At 37.3% G+C, this 24,856-nt stretch overlaps 1 protein-coding gene across 1 annotated transcript in view; it reads right to left on the bottom strand.

The window, feature by feature from the left end:
• Positions 1–882: 882 nt before the first annotated feature.
• Positions 883–24,856, bottom strand: part of LOC150075276 (serine protease 33-like) — a 30,746-nt gene continuing 6,772 nt past the window's right edge. Inside the window, exons 2-8 of the mRNA XM_090388345.1 lie at positions 11,291–11,414; positions 10,991–11,185; positions 10,591–10,670; positions 9,698–9,783; positions 9,303–9,589; positions 5,286–5,443; positions 883–1,354 (exon numbers count right to left, since the gene is read on the bottom strand). Coding sequence (XP_090244471.1) covers positions 1,199–1,354; positions 5,286–5,443; positions 9,303–9,589; positions 9,698–9,783; positions 10,591–10,670; positions 10,991–11,185; positions 11,291–11,384 — 1,056 coding nt within the window. The 5' untranslated portion in view covers positions 11,385–11,414 and the 3' untranslated portion in view covers positions 883–1,198. The remainder of the gene's footprint in view (positions 1,355–5,285; positions 5,444–9,302; positions 9,590–9,697; positions 9,784–10,590; positions 10,671–10,990; positions 11,186–11,290; positions 11,415–24,856) is intronic.

Below are 24,856 nucleotides of genomic sequence, written 5' to 3'. Positions count from 1 at the left end.
CAGTATTGTAATTTCTGCATTGTCTGATTACCGATGTTTTCCAGTTGGACTCTGGAATCTGCCTCAGCAGTAACAATGAGATCGTCCGCAAAGGCCTGGGCCTCAGCCAGCCCCAAGTCCTGGCACAGGAAGTCGTCCAAGACCATGTTCCAAATGAGAGAACCCAAGACAGACCCCTGTGGACATCCCCTATGTATGATTCTTGTGATTTTTTGATAATTTGTATTTATTTCCACTCTTCTGCCTGAAAGGTAGTCTTCCATTGCTTTGTATAAGTTGATTGGTACTGCAGCTTCTCTCAGTCTGTTCAGGACGCTCGGCCACCAAAATGAGTCGAACGCACCGGCAAAATCGACTGAGAAGCAGAAAGGAATCACTATGAAAGAGAAGAATGATGATATCCAGCTCAGGACCCTGGGTGTGTCAAGCCCATACTCATCAGATGTGAGCCCCTTGAAAGTATCAAAAAGTGTTTGTGAATAGGTTTGTGAATAATATGGCAAGAAAGGAAACATAACAACAACAACAACAAACAACTTTATTTACAATCCAACAAAATGGCCATTAATTTACAGTATCTAGCTATATTCACAAAAACACAATTTTTCCTCTGAACACTTAAGAGTTAATTAACAATATCTTGTCATGGAATTTATTCATACATGATCTTAACTAAAGAGTTCTTAAGCTATTGTCTTTCTAGCACTAACAATGATTGCATGTTAAGAAAGCAATCGAAGATAGAAAGAGAGAGAAAGATCTTATTGTAAAATAACAGAATATAACTAATATTCTTTTCTTTAAGTTCAGAAGAAACATATGGGTTTCAAAGAATTAATTCTTTTAAGTCAGCACACACAATGATATAGTATCATTCTTTACTTTGTCCCGTTCCTGATTACAGGAACCTCTCTGGGACGTGAGATTGAATTGCCACGTCTGTAGGTATAAGCATGACATGTTCTGGTTCCGGGTTTTGTTATAGAAATAGAAAGTTTCGTGTGGATGGTTACTTGCTTATACACAGTTATAAAGTGGTGGTTCTCAACGGTGACATGTTTCCTATTTCAGCTCGTTTTCTTGGCTGCCGATTAGTTATCCACTCTCCTCTAGAGATGAGTGACATCTAAATTCTTTCGTGCAGAATTCATCGTTAAAAAAAAATTCTTTGCTTTGGCATCGCTCTGTATAGGTAGTGTCATGTCATATTTGAACCGATCCAGTCTACAGAACTGGAAACGCTGTGATAAATGCCAGGTTGTCGCCATTGGGCACACCCGAACCCAGCAGAGATGATTCCTACGAGCGTCCATCTGCCATCAATCATCACCATTAGGGGTCCACCTGAGTCACCCTGCAAGAAAAAATATACAATATTGAATTAATTATTCAATCGAAACCTAAAAAGTTATCTCACTATTTTTGCGCTTGGTCCAGGGCAGCATGTAGCGGCTGTTCACATAGTGGAAATCGAAAACTAAGGTGGACAAAAAGTATCAATTTTCAAATTGTTGTTTAGATTTCATTTTGTAAGTAGATTGCAGCAATGAATATAACTCGATTGAGCCAGCGTTTCCTTCAGCAGTTATTTCATTTTAGTTCTAGTTCTCAAGAAAATTTACAAGAATTTATACCAACAATGGCGTAGCTACCATGTAGGCAGGCAAGGCATTTGCCTCCGGGCCCTTTAGGGGCCCACGTCTTTGACTGTCTTCTCCTTTTGCAATTTTCATTAATTAAGTAGGGGCCCGAATATGTTCTTTGCCTCCGGGCGAGAAAAGGGTAGCTACGCTACTGCATACCAATTAGGTGATTTGTTATTCATTCTACACCACCCTCGAGATAGTTGTTGTTGTTGTTGTAGGGTTTTAGGCACATTAGCAACAACTTAGGCCATATTAGGCCGTATACAGGGTGTTTCAGTTAAACGTTTCAGAACTTCTAAGAGGGGTAGGGTACATCCTGACAACTCGAAATCATATAGCAATGTGGGGTCGGAAATGCTTTCCTGAAGCGGTGTTGTACACAGAAGCACCATAAAAAGAAAAGAGACCGTAAGTGAGAAATCGTTTTAATAATACATGAAAAGAAGCAAAAGGTACATGGATTAAAGTAAGTGTTCGAAGTTTCTTCAACCTCGTATTGCTTTCGTACAGTGGTACCTTGGAAAATGTGCTACAAATCCCCTTTTTCCTGCTGAAGTGTTGTTTTCCGATGAGGCATCCTTCACAAGGGAAGGAATTTTCAACACGCATAACGACCATATCTGGGCGGTCGAGAACCCGCATGCAATACGACGTCGTGCAGCACAGATTCGATTTTCGGTCAATGTATGGGCCGGTATTATGGGAGATCACCTCATCGGACCTTACCTGTTACCGTGTCGTCTAACCGGACCTATCTACTTGATCTTTCTGCAGCAAGTATTGCCACAACTTTTGAGAGATGAACAGATTTCTGCATCGACGCAACAGACAATGTGGTTCCAACACGATGGAGCCCCTGCCCATTATAGCGGAGATGTTCGTAACTACCTGGATGTCACATTTGGTCAACAGTGGATCGGACGTGGTGGTCCCGTGCGTTGGCCTGCTCGGTCACCCGACCTATCGTGTCTTGATTTTTATTTCTGGGGTCATATGAAATCGCTAGTTTATGACACCCCTGTTGACAATGCTGAGGAGCTGGTTGCAAGAATCGCAGTAGCTGCCGAAGAAATTCGAAATTCGCCTGGAGTATTCCAGAATGTTCGGATGTCCATGCGTCGGAGATGTGAGGCGTGCATTGTAGCCCGTGGAAGAAACTTCGAACACTTACTTTAATCCATGTACCTTTTGCTTCTTTTCATGTATTATTAAAACGATTTCTCACTTACGGTCTCTTTTCTTTATGGTGCTTCTGTGTACAACACCGCTTCAGGAAAGCATTTCCGACCCCACATTGCTATATGATTTCGAGTTGTCAGGATGTACCCTACCCCTCTTAGAAGTTCTGAAACGTTTAACTGAAACACCCTGTATAATATATCTGTACCAAACTATCAGTGATAATTCACGATACTTCATTTGTAGTAGTGGACTACAACAGTAGTATGAACGGCATCTATTTAATGGTACACTGGCGTGCAAAATTTAAGGCCCAGTCAGGTTTTCACCTGTAGCTTCTCATAGGAGTGGCCTGGATATGAGAAAAGCATACCAAAGGAACCTCGTGAGGTACAGAAATGATGAAATAAAAAACACCGACGCAACAACGGAAACAAAACGGTACAGAGGGACTTTATTCAAAAATGGCAACATAGCACTGGCTGCCATGATGCAGATGCATCACTGCCAAAGATGGAACAAAGGGAAGAGGTTATCCTCAGTAGGAGATATGGTCACTCCTAATGTCGATGCAGGCTTTGCATCGCCTGTCCATACTTAGAACAGTGTTGTTGATAAGTTCTTACGGTAACATCGTCCATTCCTCTGTCACCCCCATCTTCAGCTGGTGAACATTTTCTGGTGGGTGTGGACGTGCCGCTAGGCGTCTCCCCAGAGCATCCCATATGTGTTCGATATAATTTTGATCGGAGGGAAAGGGCAGGCCAATCCATACGAACAATGTCCTCACTTTCCAAAAGCATAACACAGCTGTAGTGCGATGGGGTGTGGCGTTATCATCCATAAACACGAACTCGGAGCCAATGGCATCTCGGAACACGCACATTGGGAAGGATAACTTCAGTACAGTAGCATGCACCAGTTATAGTACTGCCTTCCAGTATCTGGAGTTGCGTACGTCCATCCAAGATAACGCCTCCCCAGACGAGAACAACTCGATCACCATATCAATCCCTTTCAGTGATGTTTGCGACGTGATACCGTGTGCCAACCTCTCTCCAGATTAGCTGACATCCAGAATTGCTGCTGAGACTTAATCTACTCTCATCTGTAAAGAGTACCTGAAGTAAAGATTTTGTGGTTGTAACCTTTATAAATAGTGTTGGTCCTTAAGTTTTGCACACCAGTGTATCTCATATTGTGGCTGACTTCAGAACGAGTTACCATGTATTGCACTGCCTTGAATAAGTAACGCTTCACTAATAGAGAAGACTATTGTTACTTACCTTCGCCATTAGTGAAGCATTACTCATTCAAGGTAGTGCAATACATGGTAACTCATGAAGGCAGCCACAATATGAGATACAATTAAATCGACGCCTTTCATACTACTGTTGTGGTTCACTACTACAAACAAAATATTGTGAATTATCACTGATAGTTCAGTAATGAAATCCTATATTCGTAATATATTACGCCTTGTGCGTTTATTTTTAAATAGTAATAATATGTCTGTAAATTGCATCTGTTCTGTAGTCAGTTTGCTGTATGCTGGACGAAAAACCCGAGTTGCTGGAGGATAAAATAATGCTGTCCTTGCCTGAGACCGACTAACACAGCTGCATTGTGAAAAAGACCCATAAAAAATTACTTGTGTCATTGACAGGATTCAAACTTGGGTCTTTTCTACCCAGTGGGGTGAGGACGGTGATTCTACCAACTGTGCTAACCATGAGGGAACACTCAAGATAGCGGAAAAGAAAGAAGCCTAGGGGTAATTGTATAATTAGCCCGACATGAAGTTTTCTGAGCAATGCAGAATTATATACAGGAACTTTGTCATCGGGGACACGGATGATGATTATCCCACCATATAAGGCAATGGTTAGACTGCATCTTGAGTACTGCATACAAGTATGGAGGCTTCATTTTGGCATGGATGAGGATCTCTTGGGGCAGGTTCAGAGAGGAGCGGTCCAAGAACACCAAAGACTTCACTTCTGGAATTGCAACATTTGGAAACTAGGCACTTGAGGTGAGACCTGATTGAAGTGTTTAAGGCTTTGAATAGATTGAGTAAATTTATTGAAGATGATTTTACCCCATTCATCTCATACAGCAGTTTTCCATACAAATTTATTATTTAACAGAAAAGATAAAGAAATAACAACACATAGTACATTCCACGCTGCAAACAGAGATAGTAATTTTTATGAATAACAATTCTAATCTACTGAATCATTAAGTATAAAAGCATTCATTTTATGTAATTTAATAGAAGGATGGCTATCAAAGATTTGATGAGGAGGTCTAATTACCAAAAATTTTGTTTTTTCAAAGCTGAGTGCTAATTTATTGTCATGTAGCCAACTCTGCAAATGTATAAGATATGAATTATATAACAATAATAGCAATGTTATAGAGATGTATTAGAATAAATTGTAATTGTTAGATACTCACTACACAGGCGTCCTTCAGTCCAGCTTCATAACCTGCACATATCATTTCTGGATATATCTTAAGGCTGATAGATCTGGACCTGTGCCACCACTCGCATTCTTGGTTCGAAATTATTGGGACCTCTACCTTCTGCAAAAGTCTGGTGCCATAACGATTACCTACGAAAAAACACAGAATAATTATTAGAACAGTTTGACTAACATCAAGTGCCTAGGGAATTCTTAAAATTAGATTGATAAATAAATGTAATATTCAGAATACGCTTACTTCACTCGTTATTCGATCCAATAAAGATTAACTTACTTTTGTACATAATTATGATATCAGATTGTTGGAGTAAAATTGTTCTCCGATATAATAATCCATTCTGTACACATTCAGAATGAACAGACACTATATACCAGTAACTCATGGCTTAAGTTGCCTTAGTGCTAATTCAGAAATGGAATGAACAATTCAGATCACAATTGCCTGAGAATGGATTTTTAAGCAAAATTTCAGATATGGAAAATAGTGCCAAGGCAATGAAGCAAGGAGGGATCACTGCATTGTGTCTGTAAACTGTGAGTTTTTCATCTCGCCTACCTGTGAGATGAAAAACTCTCACAATAAACCTACACTACAGTCTACAACCAGATCACACAACCCTTTTGAAAAGGCCACTTCGAGATTCTTGCGTAATTATTCAGACCTAGACCTTTCTTTCAAAAGAACAGCGGGCAAGAAAGGTCAGAAGGTAGAATTTATATGTCATTCAAACTGATCACTAGACCTCAGATGAATCCGAAACTATATACCAGTTGCAAGTTATTGGTACAAAATTAAGCTCTTGTGAGTAGAACGGTTGGTAGGATCACTGACCTGCACACATCGAGTGGAAAAGACCTGAGTTCGAATACTATCGATAATGAAGGAATTTTTCATAACGTGGATGAGTTAATTGGTCTCATGCAAGGCTAGCATGTTTTTTTTTCTCTCAGAAACTCAGATTTTTCACATAGCCAATGGCAAATCGTAATTTACAGACTTATTATACACTCAGTAATCATTGAAATATGACCATCCCATCTGTGGACTATGCCACATAGCTCATAGTATCATTTAGTCGTGCAAGTCAAAGTGATAAAGTAGCTGTTATGGGACATAGGAAAGATATCATGGAGTTTCAAATGGGCATGATCATGGGATCATGTTCATGTGTCGAATGCTTCCATGTTCGAAATGGTATGACTTGTTGGTTGCTCACTGCCCACTGTGATTAAGGTGTAAAAAAGATGGTGTCGAGCGGGTCAAACCACCTCCCGCCGACAGAACTGTAAAGGATTACACAAGATGGATGTTCATGGTGAGCGAAGGGTGCAGTGCATTATATGGGGTGAACAGCAGGTCACTGTGCAACACTTGAAATCGCAATACAATATGGGAAATGCAAGAACAGTATTCCAAATGACAATGAATCGCACGCTGAGACTTATGAGGTTCCACAGCAGACGACCCAAAAGACTCCACCTCCTTACCGTTGATCATCGTCGACGGCAAATGCTGGGATGTTAACAACATGCTAGTTGCACACTGGAGGACTGGAAATGAGTGTCGGAGGAGACCAAATATCTGGTGCAATAAACCAAAGCCTTCGTGTGTGGCACAAGTAGTAGTAGTATTAGGTTTTTTTAGGAGCATCAGCGAGTAGGGCCATATTGCTCCATATATACTGTCTGTAAATTGTAAATTGTGTGTATTCTATAGTCGATTTTCTGTTTTCCTGGAAGAAAAACCAGAGTTTCCGAAAGAAAAACCACGCTACCATCGCCTGAGACTGACTAACTCAGCCACCTGGTGTGCAGAGGATGGCGACTCTATCAACTGTGCTACCCACGAGGGCATGTGGTTCAAGCAATATGAGCATTGACCCTTCATGCATGGCGCACACCATCCAAGCAGGTGGTGGTTGCTTAGTATGGGACATGTTTTTCTGGCAACAACTAGGATTACTGGTGCATATGGACCAATGTTTCAAAGCTGAAGTGTACTGGCAGCTCTTAGGAGACCATGCGAAGCCTGCCATGTTACATTTTTTTCCGGACAGAAAGGGGATCATCCAAGACGATAATGCACTGTGTGCCCGCACTGTGTACGAGGAACACATGAAGATATAACCCATCTTGATTAGCCTCCAAATTCGCCTAACCTCAATTCAATTGAACACCTGTGGGACGTTTTGGAACGAAAGCGTATGGATCCATATGGACATGCAACCGTCATCTATTCCGACACTATGGAAACCCTTGCAGGCAACATGACTGCAGATTCCTACGGCCGTTTTCACATATCTAATGGAATCAATGCCCACCCGAATAGCGAGTGGCGAGGAATGTGCTGCCAGTTTATTAACAAGGAACATGCTGGAAAAGAATTTCAGCTCAGGGTCATCCCCAACTTAAAATATTCTGTTAAATTTTATCAACCCCAGGTGCTCACATCTGGTGAGTATGGGCTTGGCACACCCAGGGGCCTGAGCCGGATATCATCATTGTTCTCTTTCTTGGTGATTCCTCCCTCTCTCTCTCTCTCTCTCTCAGGGTAACTCGGAAATTTTGTTTGGCTGGTGCAGCATAAGCCTCAGGCCTCCTTGCATTATATGACCGATAATAATAATAATAAATTAATTTTTTAACAAGGGGCGCGGATAATCTCCAAAAATTAAGAAGAGGCTCGCGCATAATTAAGTACAAATATTAACCAACTACAAATCAGTATTGACTTGTATTTGGTTATTTTATTTGATAATTAAATTCATTTTATATAAATTTTAATAATTTAATCACACCATCCGATAATAACACTAATAAAATGTATTTATAATTTTTAAATGTTGATGTTCTAAGTACTAACAGTATTAACATTCGCACGTAGCATTTATATTAATTATATAATAAATTATGTCACCTTTGTGCCAAAGTTTATTGTTCTTTCTTAGGTAATAATTAATTTAGGTTAATTAAATTTGGGTCATAAGCACCAACTATGAATTATTCATGTGGTATAAGAGTGTTTTATTGCATAATTTACAAGATAGCTACCATAACATTTTTATACAATTAAAACAAAGATTGTTATAGTAATATTACTGCAGTTTTGTAAAAAGAATGAATACCCGGAATGTTAATTGATATACCAATAACACACTTCTGTAAACACTTCTGTTTACAGAAGTGTATTAATCTGTAAGCAGAAGTGTTTTTTTATGTTTTTTATGTGCAGTTAATAAAATTGCATTCTTAAACAGTCGCCCTGACTTTTACAAAAGGAACAAGGAAAGAATTTACTCGTTTTTTATTTTTAATTTTTTGTTTTAATGGAACAACAGTATTCAAGTTGGGTATTTTGATCCAAACTTTTTGAAATAAGTTGAATTTTGAAGTTTTCCTTAATTATATACAAAAAAAAGCTTCTTTCCCACAATATCGATTAAACAAACTATCCAGACCTCAAGAATGGCTTTTAATTCATAGTGGTTTACTCGATAATCATTGAATTACACAAGCAACGACTTTTTACCATCTCGACAAAAAATATTAAGGCCTGTTAAGTGTATTTTCATGTACTGCAATCATTAATTCGATTGTCTTAGTTTTATCTCGTTATATAAAAACTTGTTGTAGTTGACGTTCGTAAAAAATAGTGCTCGCTTTGTTCCAGATGGAGATGTATACGCTATCTTAAATAGGACAAGTAGGTGTGTGTTCATAAGAAATCTGGGAAACTGAAGTATACTCCAAAACGATCTGGGTCAAATGTCACCACTGGCAAAGGTACGTTCCGTTAAAGAGAAGCAATTTATTTTGTTCCATTTGCTCTAAAAAATATGTTTGTAAAATCTGCTCTCAAAACATGTTTACACTTTATTTTTGGGGCATAGTTCGGAATTTTTAATTATTTATTAAATGAACTGTGACGTTATTCATGCTTCTGGGTATGTATGATATTTGATATCGTGAGAAATGGTACCCTACTTACTAAGAGCTGGATCTGTTTTACCCCAACCGGTGACGACGGCTCTCCACCCACGAAAGTCCCACTTGTAAGGAGGAAGACAGATTGGCAAGATGTTTTCCTGATATTTAACGGGTCTGTCCAACTTTAGTAAAGCGACATCATATCTGTCGGGATGTGATGGAGAAAACCTAAAATTAGGATGAAGTTTCTTCTCTTTCGGCCTGAAAAACTGAGCTGGTAGTACCTGATAACTCTGATCTTGAATGTCATAGGCTCCAAGGACAACCGTCACCTCTCGTAGCTTCGCCCTATCCGATATTCAAAAATTACAGCCAAATTAGCACTCTAAGAAAATTAATATTGTAGAAGATGAAAAGTAGAGCTGTCTAAAATGGAAAGAGGGGAAATGGTCTCACCTGTAGACGCAGTGTGCTGCTGTAAGTACGTAGTTGTGGTTCAGCAATACTCCACCGCACTGTTGCTGTGATATTTTTATATGAGCCTATAAAAGGTACATTCATTATTTACCTCTCAATGTTACTTTACAGCCAACTTAATACAAAATTATTTAAAAAACTGCTCAATTTATGCAATTTAATGAAAGTAAAGTTAAATTCCCATTTAGATATTTTAAAATCAGTCGAAGAACAGAACTTTTTGCTGTCTGATAACTAATTAATACAAAATAACTGGTTAAACGATTTCTAGTCGAAACTGTTTTTTTTTTTTCCGATTTAGATTTGCATTGTGTATACTAGGTTTCTCATTTCTCATTGTATTTTTGAGTATTCTTGTTTAGATATTCGTAGAGAAATATCACTGTCGTGTTCATTTTAAGGGAAATTTTAGGCCTGGTCAAAAATGATCAATCATCATTCTTAAAGAAATGCCTTTGGAGAGTATTTGCGAGCTAGAAATCCTCGCAGTAGCACAGTGGTTATAATCTAGCGTCCTTCCACACCGGGTTGAAAATGCCCGGGTTTAAATCCCGTCAATGAGGCAAGAAACTGAGTTAGTAGATCTCAGACAAGGATAGAAAGGTTTTTCCTTCCAGAAATACAGTTTTTTCGTACAGAAAAACAAGCGAACCGACTACAGACCACACGCAATTTACAGACAATGTACACGGATCCTACAAAAAGAACAACACTCAACTGAAATCAAATTAACTGCAGCTCAGAGTGGAAAAATCTTTTAGGAAATTACTCCAGTTGTGGGCATTATTTGAACGTAGACGTTTTCGAGCGAATGAGAAACATATACAATAATACAATATAATAAATTTCAACTATAATCTGCAGATACGCACTTGCCAGGGAAATTCTCCATATTGTGCATCTTGACCGCCTACAATACGACTCTGAGGCTTCCATGCTGTACGTCCACATACTGAAATATAAAACTAATATTACTAGATCGTTTTTAAATATTCTTGCAATTTAAATATTTTGTTTGCTCACTACCTCCCTTTTTAATAATTTTTTTCTTGATATGGGTGTACCACAAGAGTCAAATACCAAGTTACCACATGTATATTATTGTTATTTAAATATTATCTGTGTAAAATATGATTATCCAGAAGAAAACAATTATAGAGATATTGACAACTCTGTATTCCAACATGCGATTATTTGTGGATTTTAAATATTAGTGAAGTAGTAACAGTCCACTGAAAATATTACGTTGAATAGAATCTTTAAGTTACTTACACTTTTCTGTGTTTAGTGCTCTTTGATTGAACGTAGAAGGCCTTGCTCTTCTGACAGTTGTGGTATCGTGAACGCAACAACTATGAAATAATCTGTTTCCACAAGACCCTGCAGTAGCCCCTCCGGATAGATAGCAAAGGAGAGTGAAAGTACAAGCGTGTTGAACTCCGTTAAAAATGCACGAATTAGATTCTTCTGTCATGGAACAGATAATTACGAATTAACCCTAAAGGCAACTAATTTCAGGTAGTTACAATATTAGACAAAAATTTTGGAAAAACTATAAAAAAAATGGCTTACCCCTTTGAAGTGCTAGCCGGATGAAAGCGGAACTTAACTGGATATAGGATACCAATAATATAATTTTTCTGATAGCCCATATTCTTACGCGCATCTCAGGCACCTCCCATGTGCTGAAAAGAAACTAAAAAGGGTAAAAAATTTTCGACGCTGTTTTTTAACGTTGCCTAATTAAGGTTTATTTAAATCAATGAGAAGAAACGTTATAATTAATCTGCTCAAACAATTAGAATGTCTCCAGAGATCATGAGGAAAAAAACTAAAAAAGGAATTATTGAAAAAAGAATTTGAATTCAGATGATTAAAAATTCTTTTTTAAAAAGAATGTTAAAATTGCGTGCATGGAACACTTGTCCTGGCTTTCGGCAGAGTATCCAAGACTTTTGGTAGAATAGTGTACATGAATTAAGCTTGATAAATAAGGATAACAGGGTTAAATATGTGCATATCATATTTTTTATTTGATTGCTTTATCAAATTTGAAAATGGACGAAAAATATCGCCTTCCATTTCATTTTCTTTACCTCCAAAATGATAATACTGTATATAAATTATTTAAATTATTAGACAGATGCGATTTTTTAAATTTGGTGTTCGAAAAGCTGCCTAATTTTAGAGTCAATTCCTAAAAAAATAAAATAATAATATTCTCCTACAATTGTACATGATCAGTTATCAATCAACTAGTACAGATTAAAAACAAACATATTTTGTTGCTATTATTACTGAAACAATATGGGAAATATTTCAAAATTAAAGACATTCTTTTCTCTCTCGAATAAAAATAGCTCACCTGAAATACGGGGCCTTCCTTTTACAAATCGCTTCCATTATAACCCAAGGTCTGATACCTTTTTTCTATTTTTATTTTATGTTTTTTTTTTTTTTAAACCCGCAAGTATTTGTAGAATCGAATTCTGACAGAAAAGGTGTCATTTGTTGTTGCAACATGTGATGGAATCATATCCAAGGACAATGAGACATGCCCTGATTCTTCTCATGTTTGACACGGAAATCTCTGTTCAAGTTAGTGAAGCAGAACCCTGTTCGAATACTCTTTTTAGAGACTGGAAAAAGCACTGCAAGCAAAGGATCCTTGTAAATTATATAATCTACTTCCGTTTTCATCGCTTCGCAAGAAATACGATCATCTGTAAAAATGTAATTTTAAGATTACCTTAATCTTGCAATGAAGACTCAATATGTTCAGATATTCCCACATAACAGAGAAGCATCAGATTCTTATAGCTACGTGTATTCTTATTTGTGTGGAACGGTTAATGTATAATGAGTTCCTTATTAAAATGGTCCTGCTGCGCAATCTAATATCTGTCGCAGATAAACACGTGACCTGAATTCATTATACAAGTAGCCAGGGGCGTATTCAGTGTTTAGTGTAAGTCAGTGATCATATTTTTAAATGCAGCGTAATTTTAAATATTTATCACGGATCCAATGGGTCTACCTACTTCATCCTCCGTTCCACAACGTGTAGAAAAAAGTCTTTCTGTTAGAGTCTCGTCTAGACATGAGAAACTTTCATAGGCTCTCACATCGTGGCAGAATTAATCGATCTCGAGAGATGCCTAACTTGGCCCGTCCAGATTTGCTTTAACTTCTGGAAAATCTGATTTTTATCCGGCAAACAGGCGAATCAACTACAGATCACGTGCAACGTACACAATGTATGCTTCATAGCCTCAGTTGCCTTTCGCAAAATCAAAATACCAGCAACAAAACCCATGTACCTGTTTCTTCACGCAACCGGTTTGACCGGTTACTGAAACCAGAGCAAAAATGTCATCAGGAACTCCCCCCCGTATATGATGGAACTCGAAACCAGACATTTCTAAACATGTGGTTTTTCGTCCACTAAACAGAAAATCGACCTCAGAACACACGCAATTTACAGACAATGTACACGGAGCAACATGGTCTTAGTCGCCGATGCTTCTAAAAACCCAATAACAACAACAACAATTTAGTAATATATAGATCAGTGATGGCTAGCCAGCGTAACTGCTGTTAGTGGCATGCATATCTCCAAATGCGAAAAATATAACTTAAAAACATGTTGACCTGATCTAACCTATCTGCGTGTAAGATTCAAATTACTGCTTTTCATATGAATTCTTTCATATTAAAAGGATTAAAGGAGCATCAGCGACTAAGGCCATGTTGCTCCTTGTGTATTGTCTGTAAATTGCATGAGTTCTGAGGTCGATTTTCTGTTTTGCTGGATGAAAAACCCGAGTTTCCTGGAGACAAATCCATGCTACTCTCGCCTGAGACCGACTAACTCAGCCACATTCTGAAAAAAGGCCCATAAAAATTCCTCACGTCATCAACGGGACGCGAACTGAGATCTTTTCTACCAACTGTGCTACCCATGAGGGCAAAAATCGTTTATTATTTAAGCGATTTCTGAAAATCGTTCAAAAAAGGCCGCTCCAATTATAGTTATTCTAGAGTGTTTTTGAGTATAAACTGGGCACAAACACTACACAAGCAATCCATAAGATATGTATGATATTCGATGAAGATATAGTGAGTAAAAGCACAAACCATAAACAGTCCAAAAAAAAAAAAATAATAATCAAGCGATGAACCACTTGATGATGCACCTCGTGATGGATGACAGTGGCTCTTAATGATTTTATTCAGCCATTGATGACAACGAACTGAAAGCTGTCACTGAGTCAGATTCAAGCCAAACATATCAGATACTTAAACGAAGATAAATAAAAGATTCAATGTGAGCGATAGAATCATTCATTTGCATTTTCAGCACAGTATCCCGACAATTTTGAAACCAAGTTGAAAATACATAAATAATATATCACCCAACCATTACAAAGTATTGAATGTCATGCTTATGTATTTACAACCCTTGAAGAAGAATGTTCTCTTCATCAGAACCTGATCTCATATACGTTCATAACAACACTTACTATTAATTCATTAGATATAATTTTTGATGATTAATTTATACTGTATAATTAGTGTCTTTGACTGTTAATCTTCGTTGACCTCTAATTCAATAGAGGAAGACACCTTCCTCCTGCACCTTTTCTTAGTACATTAGGTCTTCCAAGTTTTATAACCGGCTCAATTGAAAACGCTCACACACAAGGGGTTTCCTCCATAAAACTTCTGAACACTCACCCCCACCTCGTTCATTATGTCTTATTTATATCCCTGTCCTTCGTCTTTTTAAACTTTGGACCCTGTCCTTAACTGCCTTTCTCGAACAATGCACATAATGACGGGTTCCAGTGTTCACAACACTGGATTCACCTCTGACCTGTAATGCGTTTATACCACTAACCTGCAGTCTATTCGCATTATAGGCGAGTGGAGATTTTATATGCTTCGCTTCCTGCAATTTTATTCGCTTCTCTCCACATTAGAAATTATTTGTGTGCTACATTTCATTAAAACACTACAGGATATAAAAATATACAGTACATGGGTATAAATTAAAAGTTACAGCATTTTTGTGTCGTAGGATACCAAGAGACACTATATGTTCCATATTTTGCTGAATGCTACCATCTGTGGTTTATGTGTAACGCAAACTGTGTGTCTCTGTTTCAGGGCCTTCTTATCATAATGTGCTGCCCTCGGCAAGGAATAAAAGTCCGCAATTCCACACCCTCACTCCCAAAGAATTTTCTATCATAACAGGGCAACAAATCATGCATTTCAAAATTGCCTACTGTATTGGTATTTTGTCCAAAAATAAAATGAGAGATTGTGTCTCTTAAGGAACGATGAAGTAATAGAGGGATTCGTTTTCCCTTGGGCAGTTACCTGTAGGCCCTTTGTTGAAATTTTTCTATCTTATAAAAACGTGTTTTTTTTTTGTTTTTTTTTATATATAAGACAATGTTTCGTTGACAAAATGAGTTCACTCAACCGTTTCTATTCAAATTACCAAGAAAAATAACTGAATCATCGATATTTTGTGTTTAATAAAATGATGCATCGCTAGTCTCTCTCTGCCTCATCTAGGCGCCTCAATAGCCAAGTGGACAGGAGCAACAGTGCGTAGCACACGCTTCTTGATTAGACCGGGATTCGAGCCCGTGACCACCAAATACGGAGGATGCGGAAAGGTCAGGGAATGACCACTGCATATCCTCAGAGCAATATGGCCTTAGTTGCTAATGCTCCTAAAAACCAAACAACAACAACTGCCTCATCTGATAGACGTATTTTATGGGGCAGGAAGAGAATAGAAAGAGAAGGAATACGAATTTAGGAATAGAAGGTACAACCCGAAAAGAGCTTTTTACCATGAAAATCGGTTTTAGACCAATGATACCAGCGAATCAGAATTGTTATTTTTCGTGTTATACTTATTCATCAAATAGTAAACTAGAGTTGCCAAGAATCATATTTTTGAGGAGGAGAGTCCATATTTATAGCTGTGGTGTTGAAAATTAAGGCAATTAGTACATTGCTTTTATTGGTTGCCTATCTCCTATGATCAGTTTCTTGCTTTCCAGGATGAAAAACACCAAGTTGCTTGGAGACCGAAGGTTGCATATTCTTTACCATTGCTACAGCGTGACTACCATGGCTATGTTTAACATAGAAGCTTGGAAGTGGTTGTAATTCAGGGGTTTCCAACCTTTTTTGGCTTTTGGGGCCAAAAAAGATAAAATACAAAAAGTATTTTATCTGAAAGTATTATTACATTTAATAATTAAATAAGAAAATCAACCGATTTTTACATGATATTAAGAACAATTATATTATATGGTTATCATAATACAGTATTGCTAACTTCTGAGAAATACATAAAACTTGAGAAAGTAATATAGAAGTATCGAATATTATTAAAAACGAATATTTTCAAATGTTAATGTGAAACTATATTTCTGACATGTTAGTTTTAAACTCAGGGGAACGCGTAACGCTGCCTACACGGCCACGGGCTACACAGTGTGAAGCAGTGAGCCGCGGATTGGACACCCTCCTTGGGCTGCATCAGGGCCTTATTTACACACAGACCCTGAATAAGCTTAGCACAGCGCGGGTGAATAACGTCCAAATATCAAAGACAAACTGATCCAGTTTTCCATAATCGTCTATCACAATTAAAATATATTTTGGGATAAGGGAGTGATGGGTCATCTTGCATACAGACCTTTCCCTCTCTTCCTGCAAGGCTACGGGACATAATTCGGGTGGTGAGAGGTATTTCATCTTGACGAGATTACAGACTCGGAGGAAAGTGCATGCTTGGTTGATCTGCTGCTCCTGGAACTATATTCACAATTGGGGTACAGCATATCACATTTGAATGGACACTGAAGATCTTTGCTATCTCCACTTCCAATTTACTCGCTTTCGTTTGTATGTACCGAAATACTGTCATTTTCGTTCTGTTTTTCTGATACTATAATAGATTAACCGAACGATGCTGATTTACTTGTAGTTAGAAGGACAGAGAGATTATAACGAACTTAATTCGTGCATATTATTCGGAAATAATTCTGGTGTCTCGAAATTTTCATTTCTAGAAAATTGCTACCCGATAAAGAACTCTTGTACCTTTGCGCGTTAACTGAAAATGAGTTCCAAGCAGGAAGTAGATGCGTTATGAATAACTACCTTGCGAGCCTGCTCCACTTCTAGCACATTAATAAATCAGTAGCTACTGAATATGTAGCAACAAAACATGGATTAAGAAAACGAATAACTAGAGAGAGAGAACAAAATAAGGTCATAGATATCACGTAACAGTAGTGTCATAGGGAAACAAATATAATCCCACTTATAGCTACATCTAACTACGTCTGTTTATTCCTTCCATGGACAACTCTAAAACAAAAGAAATAAGGAAGGGCGGAACAAAGATAAGAATAAGCTGAAGAGATAGTGGCAGATATAAAAACTGGGTGAAAGAAAGGCGAAATACAAACTGGTTCATCTATTGCCCATTCCTGCTTCAGGTAGTGTATAACATAGCACTTAAGCTAGGGCGGAGTTCATTTCCTGTCTAGTGGGTTTTTTCTTCTTAATTCCATCGCATAAAATATCCATTACTAAAAGACTATGATTCTGCATAACTTTGATTGAACATTATAACATCTTTCCTTCATATTTTTATCACACTACAGGGGTCGTTTCCGCTGGATGTCATAAAATGGGACAAGAGCAGTCGTTGGTCTTTTAAAGCTCTGCTGTTGACCTTAAATAAATTGCTGCGGGTTATGTCCGCTAAGGCATTTTTAAGTACTAGTTCCAATAATTAAAGGAACTGATTTAAATGTTGAAAACAGTCGTGGATAAAAGTATAGAACAGTATTACGTATGCCAAAAAGTTATGACAATTTTTTATAATTTCTCTATGGTCCCACGAAAACTATCCATTGCAGGATCACAACTGTTGCAAATAAGACGGGTTGTTTTGTTTACTGACCTGATGAATATTCGGTCGGTTCCCAATATCCAATTACGCTGAAAAACTTATTACTAAAATATCAGTTTCTTTTGAATCTTTCAATTGTTATTGTTTTTAAAATTTTATATATATATATAAATACAGACAGTGCAGTAACATTCCCGGTTTGGTGTAATAAAAAGAACACACTTATGAAAGCTTCCGAAAAGAGTCAGGGAAAGCGTCCAAAGAGATGATGGCGGTTAGGCAGTTATTGTTTTTTTCATGTCCTCAATGTCCTGAAATCTCTTTTCTTTGAGGGCAGTTTTCACCTTGGGAAAGAGGAAAAAGTCCGCTTGTGCTAGATTGTGAGAGTAGGGTGGTTGGTTGATCTGTACAATGCCATGTTTCGTCAGAAATGTCTTTACAACAAGTGCGCAGTGGGTGGAGCATTGTCGGGCAACAAGAAGGAACTGCCTTTCTCTCGAAGTTGCGGCCTCACCCAGGAAATGCTCTTCAATAGTCTTTAAAGCACTGTAAGTAGAACGCAGTATCGACATTCTCTTCCCCCCCCCACGTCAAATTCCTTGTGAATCATAATCTGTTTGTCGAAAAACATGATCAGCGTTGTTTTGATCCTAGATTAACAAAACTGATTGTTAATTGCAACAATGTCAAAATATTGGACGATCTTTGTACCACCATCTATTAGAGGAAGTTTGCACCACAACATACCACCCTAGAAAATTTATATATTTTGTTTATTATAAATTGTTTAATAAAAATATAAATAATAAACAATAAATATATTGTTTATTATTTATATTTTTATATATATTGTTTATTATTTATATTTTTATTATTTACATTCTACTTCTTATTTGTAAAATTATTAACGTCTTTATATTTTTTATTAATTTGCACTCTTATAACAAACAGTAAAACTATTTTAGGTTTTCAAGTGTAATGTTGCATTTATCCCATACGAGTCTCATTTGTTCTATATGTCCCATTTAGAGACATATGTGAGAGTTCCATATGTCCTTGCGAGTAGCAGAATAGTTATAATCACCGTCCCCCCTATACTGGATGATAAACGCCCTGTCAATGACACGATATGGGCTTCTTTCACTTTTAGCGTTAGTAAAGGCACATAATGCAAGAAAGCAAGCTTATATAGCATCAGCCAAAAAAACCTTCTCATTTTACCCATCCACTCCCTCCAAATGTTTGTCCAGTTCTGCCTTGAATCTGCTTAAGCTATCAACTTCAACAACAAATGATGGAAGTTTGTTCCAGCAATCAACCACCCGCTGGATAAAAGTGAACTTTCGCGCATCTATCCTACAACTGTCTTTCCTCAATTTGAATTTATATCCTCTCAGGCGATTATTCTGAGCAAGAGGAAGAATCCCATCAGCATTGAGCATGCTCAAACCATTCAAGGCTTAATACACCTCAATCAGATCACCTCTCAGGTGCCTAGTCTCTAGACACTTTAATTTTCAAAACTTAAGCCTTTCTTTGTAAGAGCAACCCTTTGTTCCATTCACTAATCTTGTTGCCCTTTTCTGTACTCGTTCCAACAGCTCTACATCCTTCTGAAAATGAGGCCTCCAGACCTGTATATGGTACTTAAGGTATGGCCTGACTATTGCCTTATTCAACGGGATAATCACCTCCTTATCCCTGCTAGAAAAATTCCTGTATATCATTGACAAGACACCATGAGCTACTCTTGCAGCCCATCTGCACTGCTCAGAGAACTTCATATCTGCCTGCACAATTCCCCCAGTTCCTTTTCATTCTCTACCACTGTCAGTGTAGTACCACAGAGTTGGTATGCTGCTCTGGGGTTGCTGTTTCCCATATGCAGTACTTTACATTTGTCAATGTTAAACTTCATTTTCCACCTCTCAGCCCATCTGCTCAACCTTTCCAGATCCTGTTGCATCAGCATACTGTCAGTAGTGTCCTTAACAACCCTGCCAGACTTTGTATCGTCTGCAAACTTGGACATTAAGCTTGATATACCTTCATCAATATCATTTATAAATATACAAAACAACAGTGGACCCAACACCGAACCCTGTGGGACTCCACTAATAACATTAGTCCACGATGAGCAGTGTCCATTGATTACCACTCTCTGTCTTCTCCCACTCAACCATCCCTTTATCCATAGCAGCAATTTGCCTCCAATGACACACTGCTCCCATTTGTGGAGCAGTCTTCCATGTGCAACTTTTTGCTTCTTAATTTGCACTCTTATAACAAACAGTAAAACTATTTTGGGTTTTCGTGTTGCATTTATCCCATACAAGTCCCATTTGTTCCATATGTCCCATTTAGAGACATATGTGAGAGTCCCATATGTCCTTGCGAGTAGCAGAAAAGTTATAATCGCCGTCCTCCCCATACTGGGTGATAAAGGCCCGTGTTCAAACCTGTCAATGACGCGCTATGGGCTTCTTTCACTTGATGAGATAGTCGGTCCTAGACGAGGACAGCATGGTTTTCTCTCCCTGCAATTTCTGTTTTTCGCCCAGCAAAACAGGCAAACCAACAGACCAAAGAACACACGCAATTTATTGATATAATAGACAGGGTGGATGAGGTTGTTCGCCTCGAGTAACCCTAATATGACAGTTAAACAACAACAAAATAACCTTTCCCCTAATTCTAGTAGCAATGGTTCTGAAAATAGACTTCGTCCGTGCGAAGTTTTACCTCGAGTTGGTGTTGATTACACTTTGATAATTATTAAATTATTTTAAGAGTAAGAGCATAAAAACTAATTCTACAAACAACACTTTAATTTGCAGTCCCTATATTGTCGAGAAAAGATTGGTTCAATTGGTCTACTTTGCTGTCTGTGGCCCATTAGACATCTTGTGCTTATTTACTAATGATCTAAATAAAAAAGAAATTCGTTTGTAAACAATAATGTAAAACTCCTGGTCATGTCGCCGTGATGAGTATTATTGTTCCTAGTATTTGTACCGTACTTAGAAGCAATAAAGAAATTTATTTAATGTGCTTGTTAGAACATCAGGATTAATTTTCAAAATAAAAAAGGTAGAAATGGATCACAGAAGTTGATTCTCCTATGTTTCCCAGTGTCTCCATGACTCCGAGGCGATCACAAAATCAGACAGTTCACAAGATAGCAAGAATATACAAGGGCATTACTGTATTTACTAATTACGTGGATTTGAACCACAGTTACTCCAGCGCGTGTACTCAGAAGCCTATGGTAGATATAAGCTAGTCTGTAATCAGGTCACAAAGGAGATTAGGCAGGCGAAGGCAGATTACGAGAAATCTTTGGCAAAAGATGTTAAGAAAAACAGCAGAGGATTTCTTTACTTATATAAACTCTAAAAGGAAGGGGATGAATCTGATTGGTCCACTTGACATCGATGGTTCGACTGTTGATGATCCTGCTCAGATAGCAAACAAACTGAATGAGTATTTTGCATCTACATTCACAAATGAGAAGTTATTAAGGATTGAAAATGGCAGAAGGTTATCAAATTGTAGCAGGGTGCTTAATGATTTTATAATAACTGAGAGCAAAGTGGAGGAGAAATTGTTGAAGTTAAACATAAGAAAGGCACCTGGGGTGGATGGGATCTATCTAATTATATTAAAAGAGGCGGCAAAGCAACTAAGCAAACCCTTAGCCATAATTATGAGAGCATCCTTGGACTCAGGGGAGGTTCCCACGGACTGGAGATGTGCAAATGTATCCCCAATTCACAAAGGGGGATCGAAGGGTGACACGAGTAATTACAGACCAGTTAGTTTAACTTCTGTTCCGGGTAAAATAGTGGAGTCACTGGTCAAAGATGCATTGCACGATCATCTAGACAAGACTGCAGCAATAATTCAGACACAGCATGGGTTTGTTAAGGGAAAGTCTTGTCTGACAAATTTGATAGGATATTATCATGTGGTTACAAAGGAACTGGATGCAAAATATAATTTTGATATCATATATTTGGATTTCAGGAAAGCTTTTGATACTTGCACATGGAACACTGCTGTAATGATGGTTAAGTGGGAGAAGACAGAGGGTGGTAATTAATGGGTGCTGCTCTTCGTGGACTAATGTTATTAGTGGAGTCCCACAGGGTTCGGTGTTGGGTCCACTGTTGTTTTGTATATTTATAAATGATATTGATGAAGGTATATCAGGCTTAGTGTCGAAGTTTGCAGATGATACAAAGGTTGGCAGGGTTGTTAATGACAGTAATGGCAGTGTGCTACTGCAACAGGATCTAGATAATTTGGGCAGATGGGCTAAAAAGTGGCAACTGAAGTTTAACCTTGACAAATGCAAAGTACTGCATATGGGTAGAAGTAACTCCAGAGAAACGTACCAGCTGTGTGTTACTACACTTAAGGTGGTAGAAAATGAAAAAGACCTGGGTGTAATTGTGGAGTCAGATATCAACGTTTCTGAGCAATGCAGACAGGCTGCCAGGGCAGGTCATGGGGTTTTGTCAATGATATATAGGAATTTTGCTAGCAGGGAAAAGGAGGTGATTGTCCCTCTGTATAAAGCAATGGTCAGGCCACGCCTTGAGTACTGCGTACAGGTCTGGAGGCCTCCTTTTAGGAAGGATGTAGATTTTCTTGAGCGTGTACAGAGAAGGGCAACAAGATTGGTGAGGGGAATGAAGGGATCCTCTTACCAAGAGAGGCTTAAGTTCTGCAAATTGCAGTGGCTGGAGACTAGGCACCTGCGTGGTGATCTGATTGAGGTGTATAAGGCCTTGAATGGGTTCAGCACGCTGAATTCTGATGGGATTCTTCCACTTGTTCAGACTAAGAATCTGAGGGGTCATAAATTCAAATTAAGAAAAGACAGATGTAGAATAGATGTACGGAAATTTGCCTTTAGTGGTTAATTGCTGAAACAAACTTCCATCTGTCGTTGTGGAAGTTGATAGGTTGAATAAATTTAAGGAGGAACTGGACAGGCATTTGGAGGTTATGGTGTAATTTTTTTTTTTTTTTTTGGCTGATGCTGCATAAGCTCATACACTTGGTTTCTTGCATCACATGCCACTACTACGACACTACTACTACTTGACCATTCGGCTTCTTCCGCCTGTTTCTAAATTAGTCACTTTGCTGGCCCCTGGTGATCAAATGTGGAATTAATGGTTAAAAAAATCACACACGTACTGAGTACAATGCAAAACACTGTTTTTCGATAAAACTGAAAAAAAAAAAAAGAGCCGTTCATATAATATGTACATGTACTTTATTTGATTTCAACGTAATCAGAACCTTGTATATCAACGGGTTTCAGAAAAACTGTTTCAAGAAATGTTTACTTCTTTTTTACCCCATGATTCCTATCAACGTAAACCTTGCATAGATAAAAAATACAAAAACAAAAAAGGCAGTCAATTCGGTTAACAATTTGACCCTGCTCCTTTAATTCGCAATTTTAATATTCGCAAATGGGTTAAACTCTACAATAACTGGCATTTTATTACAACTAAAAATAAATGTGCAACATTAAGGAGCAAAGTGTATATAAAAGATTTTATTAGCTAAATGGATGTGGGACAGTATAATACACATCTTCTAGTTCATTTTATCCAAATAAACGGAGTATGAGGCTCATTAAGAAATAAAACTAAAAATTTCAAAATATGTATAGGCATATTTCAAATTTTTGCCAAAATTGTGTATTTTACACTAGAAAAAGTACATTCCCTATTGGTCACAATAAATCATATGGTTGGTAATACAATAAAAACAATACAGTCTTTTAATACTGTCTTTTAATACAATAAAAACAGGTATAGTGTTAATAAAACAATTATCAGAAATTTAAAGGAAAGCATTCAGTGTAGCAGTTAAAAATAAACTCCTCTGGCCACCGCGTCCAGAGAATTTCAATGCCTCATGGCCTTAAATATTCTAAAAATATATATTCTTACGTATTCTAAACAATCCAATGCATAAAGAACAACGCAGACAATTTGAATTAAAATGTTTCATATAATATAGAATGATATCAGTAAATTTTATGTGATTTAAAAAAAAAAAAAAAAAAAAAAATTCTTAACCTACACTACAATCTACATGAAATACAGATCAGTGCATTGACGTTCCGAGAGTTATAATACAAATTATTATCAGAATAAGAATTAATTTCGTCATCTAGTTTTTTTTTTTTTTCTTTAAAACAATATAGAGTACAATATTTAGCGAACCGCATACAGTGTGAATGAACCTTTAATATTTCATTCAATCTATTTTTATCGAATAATAATGCCATATCACAAATATTTTTTCTTCGTGACACTATACATCATTTTCCAATGAAGGTGAAAAAGAAGTCTGCATTTCAATCAGTAATCGCATATAAATAGTCATTAATGCATTAAAATGCGGTATTTAGTTATGATGAATTGCATTATTAGCGTTAGTGAAATTTATTGTTCTTCTTCTATAGACACTGAAACAACAACAATAATAAAGATTATGAATTATTATTTTTTTAAACTGTATTTTGTTTTAGCAGATAGGGGGCAATCTGCCAATGACGTTGCAATAAATATACAATACATAATATTAAAAAAAAAAAAGGAAATGTTCTGAAATATTTTCAAATTATTGTATGAATTGTTAAAAATTACCAGCTTGTAAAATAAAGCTAATTATATATAATTATCACAAATTAATTTCGTTATTAAAATCAACCAGGTGAGCAAAATCAAGTCACGTGACTATGAACAGTGTTGCGATAATTAGCTGCTAGTCTCGTGCCAGTACATAAAAAAAAGTAAAATTGCTCTCAGTAGTGGTCAAAGGCATATAATTAGTTTTTGCAGTGAATGAATTATTGCAAAATAAATGAGTTTATTGGTGGAAAAAGAAGAAATTATTAATTGTACTCGAAAATATAGATTTCAAAAGAATTGATACTTTTGAAATTTTATTGATTGTGTGTTGATTAATTGTTGGCTATTTATATGGCATGACTCCTAGCTGGTTTAGCAGTGCATCCAAGAAGATCAGTGGATTATTATATCAGTTGTATGAGATTTGACACTTAAATTTCAGGACTAAATAAGAACACATGCAGTCGTTGAAGTATATTGTCAGTTTTCGCGAAACAGGGGAAATGGGACTTAAAGAAATGA

Source organism: Mastigoproctus giganteus, chromosome 14, assembly GCF_048544385.1.
Source record: "Mastigoproctus giganteus isolate SK-2022 chromosome 14, ASM4854438v1, whole genome shotgun sequence".
In the NCBI taxonomy this organism is placed as follows: domain Eukaryota; kingdom Metazoa; phylum Arthropoda; class Arachnida; order Uropygi; family Thelyphonidae; genus Mastigoproctus; species Mastigoproctus giganteus.
This window is presented reverse-complemented; position numbering and strand designations above follow the sequence as displayed.